We start from the raw sequence: 19,312 nt of genomic DNA, 5'->3' as shown, positions 1-19,312 counted from the left end.
ACTAACTGGACTGAGGATTTCTGGAGCTGACACCTGATCTGCTCTCAAACACTGCGTAAACCAGCCTAAGTAAGCAGGCGTTCCACATCCAGGAGACACCAACGGGATCGTGTGTTTTTGCTTTACGAATACCAAGCAAATAACTCTTGTGTTCCATGCACGATGCCTTTCACTTGCAGTCCGTGATAATCTTTCATCATTTAATAAATATATATTGAGCGTCTACAATTTGCCAGTCTGTGATGCTGCAGGGAGGAAAACACCAACCCGGTTCCTCTGGTGCTTACACCAACAGGAGATACCGCCTCCCTATCCAAAAAAAGAAAATCTCACCCCGTAATCTAAATTTGTAAAACCTGACTCGGGGAAACGGAAGGGCACGCACGCCCTCGGAGCGGCTGGCAGTGAAAATTCCGCCGGCGGCCGGCGGCGACAAAGACACCGGCCCGCACCCCGTCGCCGGGAGCGGCGCGCCGCTGTGACGCGCAGGCCCCGCCCCCTGCTCCCTTCCGAGCGCGCCCGCCCCCGGAGCCAAGTGCGCAGACTCCTCGGCCCGGCTCCGGTTCTGTCGGGACGCCGCCGAGCCCGCGACGTCGCCTCCCGGTGAGTTTTTGAGGGGGCCGCCAGGCCTTGTCGTTCCGCAGTGGCCGCGCCGGCAGCAGGGCGCTGCAGCCGCAGTCCCGGCCGCGCTGTTTGGTAAACAGAAGCCCCAGCGTGCCCGGAGCGTGCAACCCCTCGCTCGGTAGGCCAGCCCCGGGCGTGCACCGAGCTGACGGAGGATGGCAGCCTCCGGGGTGGAGAAGAGCAGCAAGAAGAAGACCGAGAAGAAACTTGCTGCTCGAGAAGAAGCTAAATTGTTGGCGGGCTTCATGGGCGTCATGAATAACATGCGGAAACAGGTACCGCCTTTGTGGGAGTGACGGACGCCAGGGGGGAGGGGGTCCGGGACTCGCGCCCCTGGCTCCCTGGGCCGAAACCGCGCCCGGTGGATCGCGGCTCTCTTCCTCGGTCCTCGCCCTTCCTCCCATTTTCGCACGCTAGTCAAGCTGCTGTTTAGCAGAGGGTCGCGTTAACCCGTTCTCGAGCAGCAGCGTCTCCTCGTCTGCGGATGCTGTGGCTCCCAGGTCACACTCCTGGGGGACTCCCCGGGCTGGCGTTCGGCGTCGCGTATCGGTTGTATAACAGCTCTGCCCTAGTTATCTCTTTGTGAGGCGAGGATCCCTCCATTGGCGAGCCGCTTTAAGGTGTCGTGAGATCTTGTGCGAAGAAGCCCATTGGCACAGCCCAACCCGAAGCCCCCAAAGAAGGGAGAAGCAGTGCTGGCCTGAAATCAGCTACTCTAAATAACGATCCCCGCCCCTCCTCTGTGTTAGCCGGGTGGAGCTAGTTGAAGACAATCCTCCTGTACGTGTTAATTTAGAGCAGAAACAGTCACCGATAAATGCCGCGCAGTCTTTTAAGGCCCCTGTGCGCCTCTGTTATTAAGAGGAGCTCTTTGTTCTGTCTTTGATGTGTGGCGCATTAATGAAAGTCTTCACGTCGGCGAAAGGTGGGTTATGAAAAGAATGGATTTTAACACGGAGAATGTAGACTAGAGAGGTTTTTTGTTTTGTTTTTTTAATTCCATAACATCTGATACCAAAGAGCATAGAAAAGTCACTTGGTTACTTTTTTTTATTCCGTAAGCTTTATTCTAAAAAATACGCATCTAAGGAGATGCAGGAATGTTTCTGTTTTGTAACCGTGGTTCTGTTTTTAAAGAAGACAAAAGCAGGATGTATGAATAATAGCAAAACCTCGTTTGCTTATCTAGTGGTTCTGATGAGAATATGGAAAACAGTACAGGAATTTGAGATTTGTATGAAGATACTAGCTTCTGGTTTCTTTAAGCAAACTCTGACTGCCGGGATCTTGTCTTTGTTCATCAGCGCCTGGCGTGGTGCATGAATGCAGTAGATACCTGTCCGCATGCCTTTAAATCTTTCCTGGCTTTTGTGCTGAAGTAGCTGTGAACGTCTGAATTCAGTATCATGTGTAACTTACTTTCATGTATCTATTTCCATGTATACATTCAAGTTCCTTTCATGTAAACCTTTTTATATTTACAACACCAGTGACTTCATATTACTGGTGCATTTAACAAGTGTCTGCTTATAAAGGGTGAACAGCCTTCACCAGTGCTCAAATTTGTTTCCAACAGCCCTCTCACTCCCCCTAGATATGTGGTTTTGTCTATGAACGCCAGCATGGTGAAGCATTGCCTCATTCCTTATGTAGATAGGGTGCAGCTGGGTTGCAGCATCAGTTGTTTACTTGAGGAAGAGGGGATTTTTCTGAAACTGTATGTTCAGCTCTTTGGGTTTAAAAATTGATTCATATCCCGTCCTTAGACTTAGCTTTAGAGTATATTAACATCTGTTTATTTACTGGTAAGCTAGAAATAAAGTTACTGAACAATCAGGATGCTGTTACTGTTACTTAGTAGGAAGGGGAAAATAGATGCTGGGTGGAACAACCAGGGATCTCTTCCACAGTGGTTAACTGACCTTAATCTGTTAGATTCTCTCTTTGTCAATGGCTTTACATGTTATTCGGGTATTCTCCAATAGAACTTTTACCAACTTCATGGAATCCTGCATCTTTTGCAAGATGTGCAGTTTCACTCTGCAGTTGATTTACGTTGTACTCACATTGTTCTGTATAACATCATAACACAAGAGAGACTCACCAAGAATGACTGACAAGGGCAGTTGATGGGAATTAGCAGAAATAGAAACCCGTCTGGGCCAGCGGAAGAATGTTTGAGTGAGAACCAATTTTATAAGTGTTCTTGTTCTTTAGTGAATATTATGTTGTGACTATTTTTGCTTCCCCATATGACCTCATTACTTTGGGGATCAGAATAATGAGTGCCTGGATGACAAGGACCCCTCTGTACACACCCAGAAACATTCTTACAGGAAGTTGAGAACGCGGTGAAATTAGAATGTCTGAATTCCAGTTCCTGCTCTCCCGTTAATTAGTTTTGTGATCTTAGATAAATATGATTTAGGTCATTTCATCTCTTGCTAGCCTAGCAGCCAACTCCATACATAGTGGCCAGTGGGGGTTCTTCAGAGCCAGCAGCCTCAGCTTCTTATGGAGCCTTTTCCTTCATCATCCTTGCAGTCATTTCTAGCCTTTTGTTTTTAAAGTCAGCTTTCCAATGAAGTATAGGATTCATTAAAGGATACAAATCATAAACATGCAGCTCAATGAATTATTACAAAATAGACATACCACTGCCAACAAGAAATAGAACATGAAGAGTACACTAGAGGTCCCCCTTTACACTCTTCTCAATCACTAGCCACCCCCCAAAGGTAACCACTGTTTTAACTTCTATCACCATAGATTTGTTTTTTCCTGTTTTAAAATGTATATAAATGGAATCATACAGTATATACTCCTGAGTCTTGGTTTCAGAAAGCTTAACATTATTTTTGTGAGATTTAGGATGATGCTCTATGTAGCTCTAGTACATCCTCATTGTATTTAGTATTCCATTGTAGAAATATACCACAGTTTATCCATTCTATCATTATGGACATTTGAATTATTTCTAGTTTAGCACTATGAAGAATAGTACTACTTTGAACATTTTTGTATATTTTGTACATGTCTTTAGATGTGCACATGTATGCATTTCTGTTGGGAAATACCTAAGAGTGGAGTTGTGGAGTCATAGATTATGCTACACTCAGCTTTAATAGATACTGTCCTGCAGTTTCCAAGGTTGTGCCAGTTTATGCTCATGCCAGCCATGTATTAGGTTTTTACTCTACCTCCTTATCAACACTTGGTATTGTCAGTCTTTATAATGTTAGCCATTCTAATGGGTATATAGTAGCATCTTATTTAATTAGGTTGAGCACCTTTTTATTATCCTTTTTGTTTAGATTAATTTTATTACTTGATACACTACAGAGGAGCTCTACAAAGCAGGGCTAGGTCATAGTCACTACTGCTCATATCTAATTGCTTTTGCTCTTGTGTTAATGAAGTCTAGGAGACCCTTAACATTTGAGGGATATGTTTTGAGACCTTCCTTAGTACCACTACAGTTTACAGTTTCCTCATGTTAAGTGAATTAAAGCATAATTAGAATTTAGAAGCTTATGTTAAAGACCTATTGAGAATTATGTGAGAGAACCAAAACTGATTTAAGAATGGATGCTGAGCAGTCAGCTGGGCTTACTTAGTAACTAAAAATGAATCAACTTCTGTACACTCACCTTTTCAAGATTGTAAGTTACTACTAGTCATTAATCTTTAGGGTCTCTTGTGAATAATCTGTACCCTCTGCATTAAATCCTCAGTAATAGAAACACTTCTTGAGCATTTCTTTTCTATCAGCCATTGTGCAATGTGTTTTACATGCTTTGTCTCATTTAATTCCAACAGCTCTCATTGTCATCTCCCATCATCCAGACCTTCCTATTTTTAACTCTCTGCTGTCTTCTCCTTTTGTCTGTCCAGGTTAGGAGATAATCATCTCTCTTCACTCCCTTTCCAATGCCCCAGGCTTTCTTGACCTTCCATCCTTTTTTCACATCCGTCTGGTAAAAAGCATCGATGACTATTTACCTTTTTTGTGCAAGGTTTCCAAGCACAGCTGGAAAATATCCCATTACTGGGCAGTTCTTTGCCAGTTAAGTCCTAATTTCAACTCAGCTGTCAGTACTGGTGATCTCCATTATTTTACTGTTTTCCTCTAAAATGAGTCCTGTCTCTGTATCTTCACTTTCAATAGATCACCCCCTTTTGATATCATAAATAAATAAAAGACATTATTTTGGTACTATCTAACTTTTAAATTTCCACCACCATATCTATACACCTATTTTGACAGTTTTTAATTTTGCTACAGTGAAGAAGCTGCCTCCTTTCCATCTAAAGCCAGTACTTTCACTTGGGCTTTGGCTCCCTCAGTATTAGCCTAGTCAGAAAAGTTATATTGTTGGTTATTCCATCTCTGTTGAGCATCTTTAACTTCTCCTTCTCTACCTGAGTCTAGCATTTAGGCATGTTTTAATTTCTCTAACTTTTAAACCAACCATCCAAACCAGTCCACCTATTCTTAGTTTCAACATTCCTCTATAAATAATAACTCTCTCCCCGCTGTTAAAACCAGAGGGTGGGTAGATTCACTGCCCCCCCCCCCCACCTTTTTTTGGCTCATTGTTGACTTACTCCTCTAGCTCAGTTTGGCTTTCTAACTCATCCATTTGGATGAATACTTACTGAGACCCACTGCATGCTAGGCGTTTTGCTAGATTCTATAGTTGCAGTGATGAGCAAAACCAGACAGTCCTTACTCTCATGTGGTTTTAGTCTAGTAGGAGAGTGAGACATTAGTCAAGCAGTCACACAAAAGAAATGTAAAATTGCAGCAGTGGTAGGTATTATTAAAGAGAAGAACGTGATACAGTGAGGGGTATGATTGGATGATTTGACCATCAAATCAGGAAGATTTTCCCAAGGAACTGGTAAATGAACTGAGAGCTGAAATAAGAGTACGTGTTAATTAGGCACCTTAAGGAAGAGCTTCTTAGGTCGATGAACAGCAGATGCAGAGGCCCTGAGTCAGAGACCTACTTACCATAGAATGGCAAGTTCAAGAGGCTGATTAAAGGCCAGTATGACTGGAGCACAGAACATAAGGGGGAGGATGGTGTAAGATGAAACTGGAGAAGTAGCTAGAGACCTGCCCATGCACAGTCTCCTAAGTCAAGTTAGGAGGATTTGCCTTTATTCTAAAACCCCTTCAGATGTGTGTTGTGCGAGAGAAAAAGGGAGAGAGAGAGAGGAGGGATCTGCAGGTATTTGTTTTTCTTTTGAAAAAGATAGTTCCTGATCTGTGGCAAATGAGGGAGTTCTCAGAGTGGTTGTTGGCAAACCAAACAGGAAGTTGTTCAGTAGCTCAGTGAGACGGTCCCTTGAACTAAGGTGGTAGCAGCAGTAGCAATGAAGAAAAGGTGACATATTCAAGAAATTTAGGAGGTAAAATTGACAGGACTTGGTGATAACTTCCACATGTGGCTGTGATGACTAAATTAGATAACCAAATTAAGATAACTTGAAACAGGATCTGATAAGTTCACAATAAATGTTAGCTATTTTTGTTGCTATTATGATAGTGGTGGTTGACTGGATGCTGAGGGATTCAATACAAGTTTTCGGTTATGACCTCTAGGGTTCTAGAATGCATAACTAGGTAGATGGTGACACTAGGAGATACTGGAAAAGGATCAAGGCTTTGAGGAAAGGATTATAGTTTGTATTTTAGATATGTTCAGTTTACAGTGCCCATGAGACATTAAGGTACATATGATGAATTGACAGGTCTGGAGAGTTACAGGTTAAAAGTGTAAATTCGTGGGGCACCTGGCTGGCTCAGTCATACCTTGTGCAACTCTTGATCTCAGGGTTGTGAGTTCGAGCCCCATGTTGATGGTAGAGTTTACTTAAAAAAATTTGCGGGGGGGGGCGGCACGCCTGGGTGGCTCATATGGTTAAGCGTCTGCCTTTGGCTCAGGTCATGATCTCCAGGTCCTGGGATCGAGCCCCACATCGGGCTCCCAGCTCAGCGGGGAGTCTGCTTTTCTTTCTCCCTCTTCCTCTCCCCCCTGCTCATGTGCTCTCTCTGTCTCTCTCTCAAATGAATAAATAAAATCTTTTTCAAAAAAATTTTATTTTAGGGGCACCTGGGTGGCTCAGTCGGTTAAGCATGTGACTCTGGATTTTGACTCAGGTCATGATCTCACAGTCCTGAGATCAAGTCCCTTGTCGGGCTTGAGCTCAGTGGGGAGTCTGCTTAAGATTATCTCTCTCCCTCTCCCTCTGCCCCTCCTCCCGCTTTCTCTCTCTAAAATAAATAAATCTTTAAAAAAAAGAAAAAAAAGGGCACCTGGGTGGCTCAGTCAGTTAAGCGTCTGCCTTCGGCTCAGGTCACGATCCTGGGGTCCTGGGTTGGAGCCCCATGTAAGGCTCCCTGCTCATGGGAGTCTGTTTCCCTCTCCCTATGCCCCTCCCTCCCACTTGTGTGTGTGCACGCACGTGCTCACTCTCTCTCTGTCTCTCAAATAAATAAAATCTTGAAAAAAAATTTAAGTGTGGGGCGCCTGGGTGGCTCAGATGGTTAAGCCTCTGCCTTCGGCTCAGGTCATGATCCCAGGGTCCTGGGATCGAGCCCCGCATCGGGCTCCCTGCCCCAAGGAAGCCTGCTTCTCCCTCTCCCACTCCCCCTGCTTGTGTTCCTGCTCTCGCTGTCAAATAAATAAATAAAAAATCTTAAAAAATAAAAATTAAATAAAAAAATTTAAGTGTTAATTTGTGATTATCTGCAGATGGAAGATAACTTCTTTGTTGAAACCATGGCGAGTCAAGGATAAGGAATGAGCCTATAAGGAGGCCCCTCATCCCCCCAAAAAATGGCCAGAAGAGTAAGAGGAAAATGAGAGTTTTCAGAATCTGAGAAGAAATTGTTTCAGAAGGAGCATGGCAAATTTTGAAGCCTATGAGAAATCAGGATATAGCGACACAGGAGAGCTAATTGACTGTAGTGAGTGTTGTTTTGATAGGGAGACAGATGGAAGTCAGGTTATCTTGAGTAAGATATGAGACAATTGAAACAGCTTTATTGGAGAAATTTGGCCCTGAAGGAAGTAGGGGAGTCAAATGAAGTTCATTTGGTTTTATTTGTTTAAATTGGAGAGATATAAGTGTGCTTAAAAATCACTAAGTTCTAACTCTGAAACTGAGAATACAGTATATGTTAATTCAGTTGAATTTAAATTAAAAAATTTTTAAAAAAGAATTCATTTGAGGTGTAGAGCTTGAATGTATATGAGACAGAATGGATAATTGATAGATGATTCCTGAGATGAGATCTAAAGTAAAGGTAATTAATCTCTTTTGGGAGGAGGACAGTTTCTCTTCCATAAGAGTGGGAAGGAAGAGAGATTAGTATATAGTTGTGTTTGGAATCAGGAGAATAAAGGAGTTTCTGTCCAGAGGCCTTTGCTCTCTCTGAAAAGTAGGAGATGAGATCATCCACTAAAATGAAGGAGGAAGATGAAGCTAGAGGTTGAGGAAAGTAATTTTTGTGAAGAGTAGAATTGGTATAATGGCTGGCAGTATTTTTGAGGTTAATTATCATGGATTTGTAATGAATATATATTCTTAACCAGGTCTTCACAGTCCTGTCTGACGTAATCCCAACCTGTTTCAGTCAGATCACCACTTTTCTCTTAGCCATTTCACTCCAGGCACCTGTCTTCCTTCAGAGCCTGAAATGTTGTAACAATGCCTGTTAACTCTCTTTCTCTCCTCCTCGTGCTTGCCACTTCCTCCCTGAATGCCCTGTATTATGTCAAGAGCCTCTATTATATATACTCCATTCCTTTCGTTCACGCACTGATCATCTATATAAAGGCAAGAATGACTTCTTATTTTAAAGTATGTCTTTGCTGCTAGGCTCTAAGCTTCATGAGGGTAGGGACACTGTCTTATTCAGTGCTATATTGCCAACATCTACAATATAGGTGCTCAAATATTTGTTACGTAAATAGTTGATGTCATACGTATGGGTGATAACACCTAGAGGTTGAGGGCAGAGTAAGAAGGAAAGTGGACAGAAGATAAAACTCTGGGGGAGCACCAACATTTTAAAGGATAGGAAGAACAGTGCATTGGAGATTAAGGTATGGAAGGAAGAAAGACAGCAGGGAATAATGTCATTCAAACCAAGATACAAGTTACAAAGAAGAGACAGTCAGGAGTATCAAATGTAGTAGGGAGGCTAAAAAAGATAAAGTGTCCCCTGGATTTGAAAATTGGTGGTTTTAGCAAGTTAAGTTTTAATGGAGTGGTGGGGGAGGGGGCAGATTTTACAGGACAAAGGAGGGACAAAGTGGTGAGTAGATGGAGAGGGACCTGCCTTCTGTATGGCCTAGGCTTTTCAGGATGGGATTAATGTTCTTTAAATTCCAGTAGTATATACCCAAAGAATACAAAAATACTAATTCAAAGTGTTTATAGCATCATTATCTACAGTAGCCAAACTATGGAAACAACCCAAGTGCTCATTGACTGATGAATGGATAAAGATGTTGTGTGTGTATACACACACACACAAAATATTACCCAGTCATAAAAAAGAGTGAAATCTTGCCATTTGCAACAACATGGATGGAGCTAGAGGGTATTATGTTAGGCAAAATAAGTAAGAGAAAGACAAATATCATATGATTTCACTCGTTCATGGAATTTAAGAAACAAAATAAATGAGCAGAGGGGAAAAGGGGGGGGGGCAAACCAAGAAATAGACTCTTAATAATAGAGAACAAACTGATGGTTACCAGAAGGGAGGTGGGGGAGAATGGGTTAAATAGGTGAAGGGGATTAAGGAGGGCAGTTGTGATGAGCACCAGTTGATGTATGGAAGAGTTGAATCATTGTACACTTGAAACTAATATTCCATGGCACGTTAACTAACTGGAATTTAAATAAAAACTAAACATATATTGATCTCCACATTTAAAAAAATAAACTCCAGTAGTATAAAGTGCATACTACCATCATGACACTTACCCCATGTGTGTTGAATGAATGAATACAGAAGCGTATCTTAAGGGAGACATGATTGTATTAAAATTCCTTCTGAAGAGAAAGACAGTCAAGATTTGGGAGATGCAAGAACTCTTCATGCCAACCCCAAAGGCCTCTAGCCTTTGGGACACTGCCTTCGTTGGACTTCAGCTGTAACTACCACTAACTGTTTCTCTTTCAGAGTTTCAAATCCTGGATAGAGAGGATCTGATAGACCTAGCTTGGGTGGAGTGTTAACCCTTTGAATCAATTATCTATGCTAAGGAGAACAAGGTCATGTAGCACAAACATGTCTTGAAAGATTCATTTTATGTACTGAGGCCATTTCCTGAGAGGGGAGAATTATAAGTCAGGTAGCTACTCCAGTGAAAAACCACTACAAAATTTCGTATCTTTGAAATAGCCAGCATATTAAATATTTTAGTACATAATAATACAGCATGTAATTTAGTTACATTCTGTTAAACTGTCAAAAATGTGGTTGATTAATATTTAAGAGAGACATTCTTAATGCCATCTATGCTAAATATCATAAATTCTATACTTAATATCAGGTTAACCTACTGGAAAATGGTATACCAGGATTAAATGAGTTCTTTTTTAGAACTTCTCTTTGAATTGCACTTAAATCAAATCACAGTTTAATATTATACTGTAAGCGTTCATCATGAAAAATTATTGTAAAGAGGCTTGTGGGGCACCTGAGTGGCTCAGTCAGTTAAGCATCTGCCTGCAGCTCAGGTCATAATCCCAGGGTGCTTGGATCGAGCCCCGCATCGGACTCCCTGCTCAGCAGGAAGCCTGCTTCTCCCTCTCCCTCTGACCCTTCTCACTGCTTGTGCTCCCTCTCTGTCTCTCAAATAAATAAATAAAATTAAAAAAAATAAAGTGGCTTTGTATCTTCTATAAAACTTCTTTTAGTAGTGTTGCCTTTAGTCACTCATTACTATGGGAAACAGTATGCTATAGTGGAAATAAGATGGATTTTGGAATCAAATAGATCTGGGTTTGAATCCTAGCTCTGTCTTCTCACTAATTGTGTGACATTGGGCAAGTCACAACTTCTTTAGCCTTTTATGTTAGTATCTGCACAACAATGATCATAATATTATATTGACCTCGCTTACTGATGTTGGGGATAGTGAGACAGAGAATGTAAAAACTCTTTTTTTTTTAAGATTTTATTTATTTATTTGAGAGAGAGCACAAGAGCGGGGTGAGGGGAAGAGGGAAAAGCAGACTCCCCGCTGGACAGGGAGCCCAATGCTCGATCCCAGGACTCTGGGATCACGACCTGAGCTGAAGGCAGATGCTTAACCAACTGAGCCACCCAGGTGCCCCTGAAAACTCTTTTTTTTTTTTTTTTTAAAGATTTTATTTATTTATCTGACAGAGAGAGAGACAGCGAGAGCAGGAACACAAGCAGGGAGAGTAGGAGAGGGAGAAGCAGGCTTCCCGCCGAGCAGGGAGCCCGATGTGGGACTCGATCCCAGGACCCTGGGATCATGACCTGAGCCGAAGGCAGACGCTTAACGACTGAGCCACCCCAGGCACCCGCCCCTGAAAACTCTTGATAAATTATTCAGCATTATCAAATGTTGTTGGTATTACTGTTATCACAGTGAATCTCCTGGAATTATTGGTTACCAGGCAACCAAAATATGTTCTCTCTTAAGTCAAAATAATTTATTGCAAGAACATCAGGAACTTACCGTATTGACCACAGGCTGGAAGATGAGCAGGCATGGCAGACAAGCAGAAACCCTGGCATTCTGTGTTAGCTGGGCTTCAGAGACTCTGGAGTCAGTTACAAGGCAGGGGCAGTCTTGACTGCTTGCCACAGCTGCCGCTGCCGCAAAGACAGTTCTTCCTCCCTCTTTCTATTATTTGCTCAAAATTTAAAATCCTGAAAGTAGGTATATAATTGGCTGGCCTTAGATTGTTTGCCAGATTTAGGCTGTGCTGAGTGAACAGAAGAAATAACTGACTTTTATCTTCCATAATGAGAGGCAAGCTCTGAGAATTGGCCTCTCACCAACGTAGTTCATAATGAGGAATTTTTCCAGAAATGGGAGCTTGGGGTTCTAATAGGCAGGAAACTGGATGCTAGATTGCCAGAATCCATTTAAAAAAGTCATCAAGTTTCATCATTTCAAGATTCTAAGGCCTAAGTCTTAGTAGATTCTTTATATGATTGTGGAGGGAAAAGTTTCATAGTTAAAACATATAAATATAAGAGCAAGGATGAAAATAAAAATAGAAGCCACATTCATTGCTTATGATTTATTTGTTAATGTTTTTATTATTCATGATTTCTTCCTTCACTGCCTATTCCTATTCTTTCTCTTTAGCCAACTCCTCAAGATTCTTTATCTGATGGGGTGACCTAATCCTTTATTCCTAGGTGCCTTGAACCTTTGGTCTTGCCTGTATAGGGTCAGTTTAGTCTTTTATTAACATTTATTACTAGATTTAGCAGTACCAGCAGAGGGCCTGGGATTTGATTTTATGGTATTTATAAGCTGATTAGTTAGCCTGTTGCTGTTTAATGGATGCTGGCAGAAGACATGAGACTCCTAGGTTAGAGACAACAGACTTGATTACTCACAGCACAGCATCATGGGCATCCACATGTATGTGTCAGTTCCCCTCGCCCCACAAGTACTGAGGGTGACCCACTGGGGCCCAGATGGATGTTATACACACAGTGGATTTGTGTTGTCGCTACAGAATGAACACTGAGCTTAAGGAATCTGCCATATTATAGCAAACAGTAAGCAAGCCTATTCCTTATTCTTATGGGGAAGACTATTACATCCCTTATGATTCCTTGCTGCCAACATAACCCTGAGAAATGGTGCCCCAGGTAAAAAGTGTCAGGGCCTTGCCTTCTTGGCATGTCCAGGAAGATATGTAGGAATTCAAGAGAACCATAGAGGACTCTTCTTTCCCAACGACAAGAAGGTACCCAAGGGGATCCCCTGAGCTCCAGCTGTCTTCTGTCCCATAGAGAACAGAAATCTTTTTTTTTTTTTTCCTTCATGGCCAGGTTCAGGCACCTAACCAAATGTAATAACTTTTGTTCTTTTTACCCAGCGCCAGGAGGATGCCAAAATTCCCAGGTTGTAGTCTTAACTTCTAATTCTGTAAAAACATTTTTCTGTCACTTGGTTGAAGCATTCTTCTTTTGGGTCCTCATATCTTTAAACTAGCAGAATCCACCTCCAGAAAGACTAATTGCTGAGATCAGAAGCAAAATATTTGTGAGTGAATCATTAAGCTTAACAGTGAGGGGAGCTTCTTCCATCCCTTGGTTGCCAGGCTAAGTCTGACTATATAGAAACCATTTTGTCTCTGTAAATTTTTTTAAATGTTTATTTTTTTATTTTTTTAAAGATTTCATTTATTGATTTGACAGAAAGAGAGCACAAACCGGGAGAGGGAGAAGCAGGCTCCCCACTGAGCAAGGAGCCCGATGTGGGACACTATCCCAGGACCTGGAGGTCATGACCTGAGCCAAACCATCTGCCCCTTGTGTCTGTATATTATGTGAAATCACATCATTTGAAAATGGATTCTGCTGGTGGTGCCTGGGTGGCTCAGTCGTTAAGTGTCTGCCTTCGGCTCAGGTCATGATCCCAGGGTCCTGGGATCAAGCCCCGCATCAGGCTCCCTGCTCCGCAGGAAGCCTGCTTCTCCCTCTCCCTCTCCCCCTGCTTGTGTTCCCTCTCTCGCTGTGTCTCTGTCAAATAAGTAAACAAAATCTTTAAAAAAAAGAAAAAAGAAAAAAATGGATTCTGCTGCTTAAAAAGTTTGAAAACCACTGTTATAAGGCTTTTCCCTGAAAGGAGGAGAATGAACACACACACACACACACGCCCACACATTTATATATGTGTGTGAGTTTGTCTCTGTATGTGGTGTGGGGAACAGAGGGCAAAGGGGCTGGGGCTGGGAAAACATGTGTGACCTTCACCTCACCCAAAGGAAAGGAAATGAGGTATATTGAGCTCATCTCTCTCTCCTACAAGTTTTGCCCAATGAGAGAGAAGTTGTAATCTAATGAAGCTAGAAGTTAAGACTCTGCTGTTTTATTAATGGTGTGATTATTCTTTTGAGATTCACATCTACTTAAGATCTCCATCAGCTAAGGAGAATAGGTAAGGTATGTCTTATGGTGGACTCTGTAAGCTGGATTTGGGCCCCGCCGTCTTTTATTCCCCACTACAGGACATATGAATATGCAAATTCCAAAATTTAGATTATTGGGGTATACGGGTGTGAGTAGATGGGGATTACCAGGTACTCACACATTTATCAATAGTGTGTTTTTTTAATATATATAATTTTTAAAAGATTTTATTTATTTGAGAGAGAGAGTACACACACATGAGCCCAGGGAAGGGGCTGAGGGAGAAGCAGGCTCCCTGCTGAGCAGGGAGCCCAGTGCTGAGCCCCAGGGATCATGACCTGAGCCGAAGGCAGATGCTTAACCAACGGAGCCACTCAGGCGCCCCAGTAGTGTGTTTTATTATGTCTCGCTTGGCTATTAATCTTTATGTAAACTCCCTGATGAGAATCTCAGAGGGCTGAATAGTAGACCAGGAACCAAAGCCCTATCCCAACTCCCAACAGAAACTAACTGGACCAAGTAAATAAGAATTTATTTCCAAATTTGTTTTTTTTAAGGTTTTCTGTTTGGCTTTTGTTGTTGTTGTTGTTTTACCTGCACAGGGAGCATTTTGTTCTATCTTAAAGGCATCCTCTACGATAACTGTTCTTCTGTGTATCCTCTGTAGACCCACTTAGAAAGGTTATTTAATTTTTTTACTCCAGAAAGCTTTTAAATGGGTAATCTATTAACTCCAGACTGGAAATTCACTTCTATTTCCCATCTCAAATTTTTCTCGACCAAAATTTCATTTTTAGCTCTCCAGATTATCTGCAGTGAACAGCCAAATGACCACTTAAAACACTTCATCTAATTCCGTACTAGCAACGTAAAATCTGCTAAATTTGACTCTTATGAACCCCCTCATTGTTAAATTCCCACATCTGTGATCTTCCTGTGAGTTAAAATTAAAGGCCGTTCCAAATATGTGCTCTCCCTGGTTTCTTACACTGCTCAGTCTCAGCCAGAAAGCATTTGCTTAAGTGTTTGGGTAGATTCTGGGAAGCTTTCTTCAGCAGCTGCAGCCTGGGCTATCTTCCATTGGAATATATTTAGTTAGTTTAGCAACTCCAAAGGTGAATTTCTCCAATTTCAAGGTAGTTGGTGCCACGTGTTTTCAGAATGTTGAAGGGCCCTAGCACCTTAGCACAGCATCATCTCCACCCCCAGAAACCTGAAAAGATACAAGCAAATCTCCCATCTCTACAATAAATAGTGCAGATGTTGACACCTCACGATGAAGTCCTAACCCACCTTATTGTTCCCAGACTAAAACAACAGAAACTTCAGTTTCTAGGGAACAGAGAATCTTCAAAGAAAACATAAGGATGTCTGGGCTTTTTGCTTGCACAGGTTACCAGTCTGTGTTGGCTGTCTGTAATTTGCAGACTCTAAACTCAGGTGAGAGGAATCACTTATCAAGAGGCTAATAGGACACTTCACCGAATAGGGAAGGAATTTCATCTACGTGTAATAATGCTTCACTGACATAGGATACCTTGCTCTTGGAAAAATTTGCCAGGGGGATTTACCCAGCTGCCAGGTCTTCTAGAGTCTCCCTTTTTTCCCTGTTGTCTGTCCTGCACATTTAAATCTTAATTTTTATTTCTCTTTTGAACCTTATGTTGTTGGCAGTTGAGTTCTGTGTAGTGACGAAGTATTTTGAGAGAAGAATGATCCACATTTGTAGCAGGCGGTCGTGCAGAGCAGTTTGTGGCCTTGCATTCTCTACAGTTCTGATCCAACTAGTTGTTCTGTACCCCATGTCCCCATTATGATCCTATCCTGCTGTGAAATTCCTTGTTTCTACTACTAATCCTGTCTCTTGGAGGGGTCTTTTTTCCTTTCCATTTATCTCAGCTGGAGAATGACCTTTGATTCCTCTAAAGCCTGTTGGTCGCATAGGGACCAACATGGCCTTGACAGTGTGCTCCTCAAAACCTTGCCATTCCTCATTATTTGAGTCTTCCAGGCTTTGGAAACTCAGTGGTAGCAGACATATTCCTTTTTGTTACCTGTATGTGTCAAAATAGGCTATGACTCTGTTGTCTATTTGTTCCTTTCAGGCATCCCCAGCGGAGTTGTTAACCTGTCAAGTTGAATCCTTTCCTTTCTACATAGTATAGAGCTAACACTGTTTAGATCAGAATACCTTCCTTACTTTTCCTTTCGATTTTGGGCCCAAATGTTTGTTTTGCTTCTTCTTCCTTTAGTGCCTTTCTTATAGACACCGTCACAGTGGAAATGAAGAGGTCCATGTGTTCAGGATTGGTTCAGCTGCTGCCAATCTTCACCACCCTCAGTAAAGTAATTACAGCTATGGACAGGTTCAGCATCTAACTTAGGCTTGGATTATGTCTGGGTTATTTGGCTTCCCTTTAATGTGACCTAGTACTCTCCCTTAGAGTCTTTTTTCCACAGACTTCCCAGATATGTTCTACTATAGTATGTAGCATTCCTGTCTTTCCACCCATATCACATTGCAAATTACATAATGGATGAACTATTTTATTGCTGATCTTCCTTTTCCAAAACTTTACAAATCTGAATTTAATGTAATCACCTGTTACAACTGTCTCTGTCTTTAAGCATAGTCCTCTAATTATGTGTTTGATTTCTTTAGCTTTAAGAGAGCTCTTAACAAAAATTTCTTCGATCCAGGCTTTTTCTGAGAACTGTTTGAGACTACAGCTGAATTTTACTTTTCTTCCTCCGTATATCTCTTTGGCTTATATCACCTTACTTAAATAAATAACAGCAAAAATAACTTTTTTTTTCCCCTAGCCTCATCTTTTAAAGAGCAGTTATATCAAACTGTATTTCCTCTGCCTTTTAAAGCTGTTTGACCTAACTTGTCATGTTTCCCTTAAGGAAGAAATCTGCTTTTCCCCAATGAATCTGGGTGTCTAACTTTGTTTTTCTTTTACTTTCCCACTTGCCTTATTGTGATTATGTGTGTTTAAATCCAATGCTATTTTTCTTGCTTTTCTGAGCAAATAAGATTCCTAAGGCCTTCTTAATTTTTCTCTTAGCTTTTGAGTTTATTATGGCTTTGTTGAGGCTTTTCTAGTATCTCAATCCAAGAAGATGATTTACCCCCATATAATAAGGGCTTCATTTCCCTTTATCTTTTCAGTGATTTAAATCCACCACCCAACTATAGTTGAATCTACAGTCTACTCAGGGATTTATACCCAGGGCCAACTTGAAATCACGCTGGGCGGGACTGATTGCAGAACCTTGTTGACAAGCTACATAAATCCGAAGGTTAGTCATTCCTCAGTCCTCTTCTTGGGATACGATGAAGGATAGAATTTGGGAATAGAATTAGCTGATTGCATGCCTTAGTAATGCCAGCACACATTGTTAAAAGTTAGAGCCTCGCACAGTGCTGTGGAGCTTACGTGGAGCCTACTGCCTTTTGCAGTCCTACCTGGCAAACACGTAAAGAGAGCAGAAAAGGTCATTCTACCAACACTTGCCTGAAATTCTTGCCTGTTTTGAAGTGAAATCTTTCCTAACCAAAGGACTGTTCCTGCAGAAACCCCTAATAATTATAGGCACTAAAGCATCACCTGAGTTTCTCTCTGTCTGCAGTGCATTGAATGTCTCTGCATACGGATTTCAGCAGCCCTCTTCCACTCTTGGTTCCAAACATTTGAGATGAGTTATGTTCCACTTTGGGGCAGACTTATAGAAGAAAGTGAACCAGAAGGCCTGGCAGTGTGTGGTCAGTGACCTCTACTTTATTCTTGCTCATCCTATAGAACCTCTTCCACAAGTGACAGGGGAGAAAAGGACTGAACCTTCCTTCCCAGTACTTAACTTGCCCCAGAGAAGAAACACTACGGTATGAGAGAGAAATCTAATGTTTCCCCTCAATGGGTAACAGTTATGCTAATACCATTTTTTCAGTTATCCATTCTCTCATCACATTCTTTAAATTAATAGACTTTGCTTTTTAGAGTAGTTTTAGGTTTACCAAAAAATTGAACAGAAAGTACAAGAGTTTCCATTTTCCCTCTCCCCCTCCCAGTTTCCCCTACTATTAACATCTTGCTAACACAAGTACGATACATTTGTTAAAATTGATGAGCCAGTATTGTTACATTGTTATTAACCATAGTTTACATTAGGGTTTATTCTCTGTGTTGTACATTCTGTGGATGTTGACAGATGTATACTATACATGTATCCTGTTACAGTATCATAGGAAATAGTTTCACTGCCCTAAACATTGCGGGTACTCCAGCTTCTTACCACATTTTTGAGATAGTATCTTTATCTATATTAAATTCCTATTTAATGTAGATCCCTCACATTTCTTAAGTTTATTTCTCAACATTTATTTTGTTGCTGCTATGCGAGGTTGTTGGGGTTTTTTGTTATTTTTTCCTCATTTGTGTTTCTTTGTGGCTTACTGCTCACATATAGGTTAGCTAATTGCTTTTTCATATTTATCTTATTTCTGTCTAGCTATCTTACTGACTTTTTATTTAGTTCTGTAAGTATTAAGTTTATTTATTTTCTTACTGATTTTGTTACCTAAAAACCCAAGTCAGCTGCTCATTGCTCAAAAAGCCAGTACTTAAGAGACGAATTTTGATTGGAAAGGAATATGAGCTTTATTCAGGAGGCAGGCCACCTGGGAAGAAGGCAGACTTTTGTTTAAAAACCAACTCTAAGGTTTTTGCCTGGGCCAAAGATTTTTAAAGGAACTTTAGGGCAGTTAATCAGTAAAGGGGAGCACAGTGGTCTATAACACTTCTTGATTGCGTGCAGACTCAATGGTACCAGCTACAGACATTATAGCCGTGCCTGAAAGTTGTGTATTGGTGCCCCGGGCTGACGGGGGAGGTTGTGCGAGAGAGTTTGGTTCCCATACAAAGAAAGGTTTAGTTAATCAGGAGGGCTAAAGATGCTTGCTAAACTTAGAGACTGGTAAGTTGGCCAAAGGGGCCGAGGCAGAGGCAATTTTCAATTTGGCTAAAATTTTCAGATTTCAGATTATTCAGTAATTGAATAATAGTAGTGACAGTGTTATGTGTCTTTTCAAACTTAAATGAGAATGCTTCTTTTGTGTCACTATTAAATGTGATGTTTGCTTTTGAGTCAAAACACCTTCAGCATACAGATACATCATTTTCTTTATTAAAGAGTATAAAAGGAAATGAATTTTTAATTTTGCCATCTATTGAAGTTTTTCTCTTTTAACCTGTGAATATGCTGATTATATTAAAGAATTATTGTTCTTGAAGCCTCCTTGCATTCCTAGAACAATATTTGACTAATAACCCTGCTGAATTCACTTTGCAAATATTTGACAGATCTGTAAGTAAGTCCCTAAAAGAAGAAAAAAGTGCAAAAGTGCAAAGAAAATGTGACTAAAATACCACCTGGTAGTTAAAAAAGAAGACAGCAAGGAAGCATAATAAATTGTGTAAAAGAAGATGGCCTATGTAAGAGGAAACATAAGTTATCAGTAATAAA

At 41.2% G+C, this 19,312-nt stretch overlaps 1 protein-coding gene across 6 annotated transcripts in view; it reads left to right on the top strand.

Moving 5' to 3' along the window:
- Window positions 1–524: 524 nt before the first annotated feature.
- The window catches only part of KLHL7 (kelch like family member 7), a 68,680-nt gene continuing 49,892 nt past the window's right edge, over window positions 525–19,312 (top strand). The window contains exons 1-2 of one of the 6 annotated variants that reach the window (XM_032401948.1): window positions 527–603; window positions 16,959–17,089. Coding sequence is in view for 1 of the 6 variants with exons in the window: in XM_032401946.1 (XP_032257837.1) it covers window positions 780–899 (120 nt within the window). In the remaining 5 variants the exon portion in view is untranslated. Of the gene's footprint in view, window positions 900–928; window positions 1,550–16,958; window positions 17,090–19,312 lie in introns of those variants that run through there. The other 5 variants (XM_032401951.1, XM_032401947.1, XM_032401949.1 and 2 more) reach the window with 5 other exon arrangements.

Source organism: Phoca vitulina, unplaced genomic scaffold (assembly GCF_004348235.1).
Source record: "Phoca vitulina isolate PV1807 unplaced genomic scaffold, GSC_HSeal_1.0 scaffold4, whole genome shotgun sequence".
Taxonomy (NCBI): Eukaryota; Metazoa; Chordata; class Mammalia; order Carnivora; family Phocidae; genus Phoca; species Phoca vitulina.
Note: the sequence above shows the minus strand (reverse complement) of the source record. Positions and strands in the feature narration are given on the sequence as shown.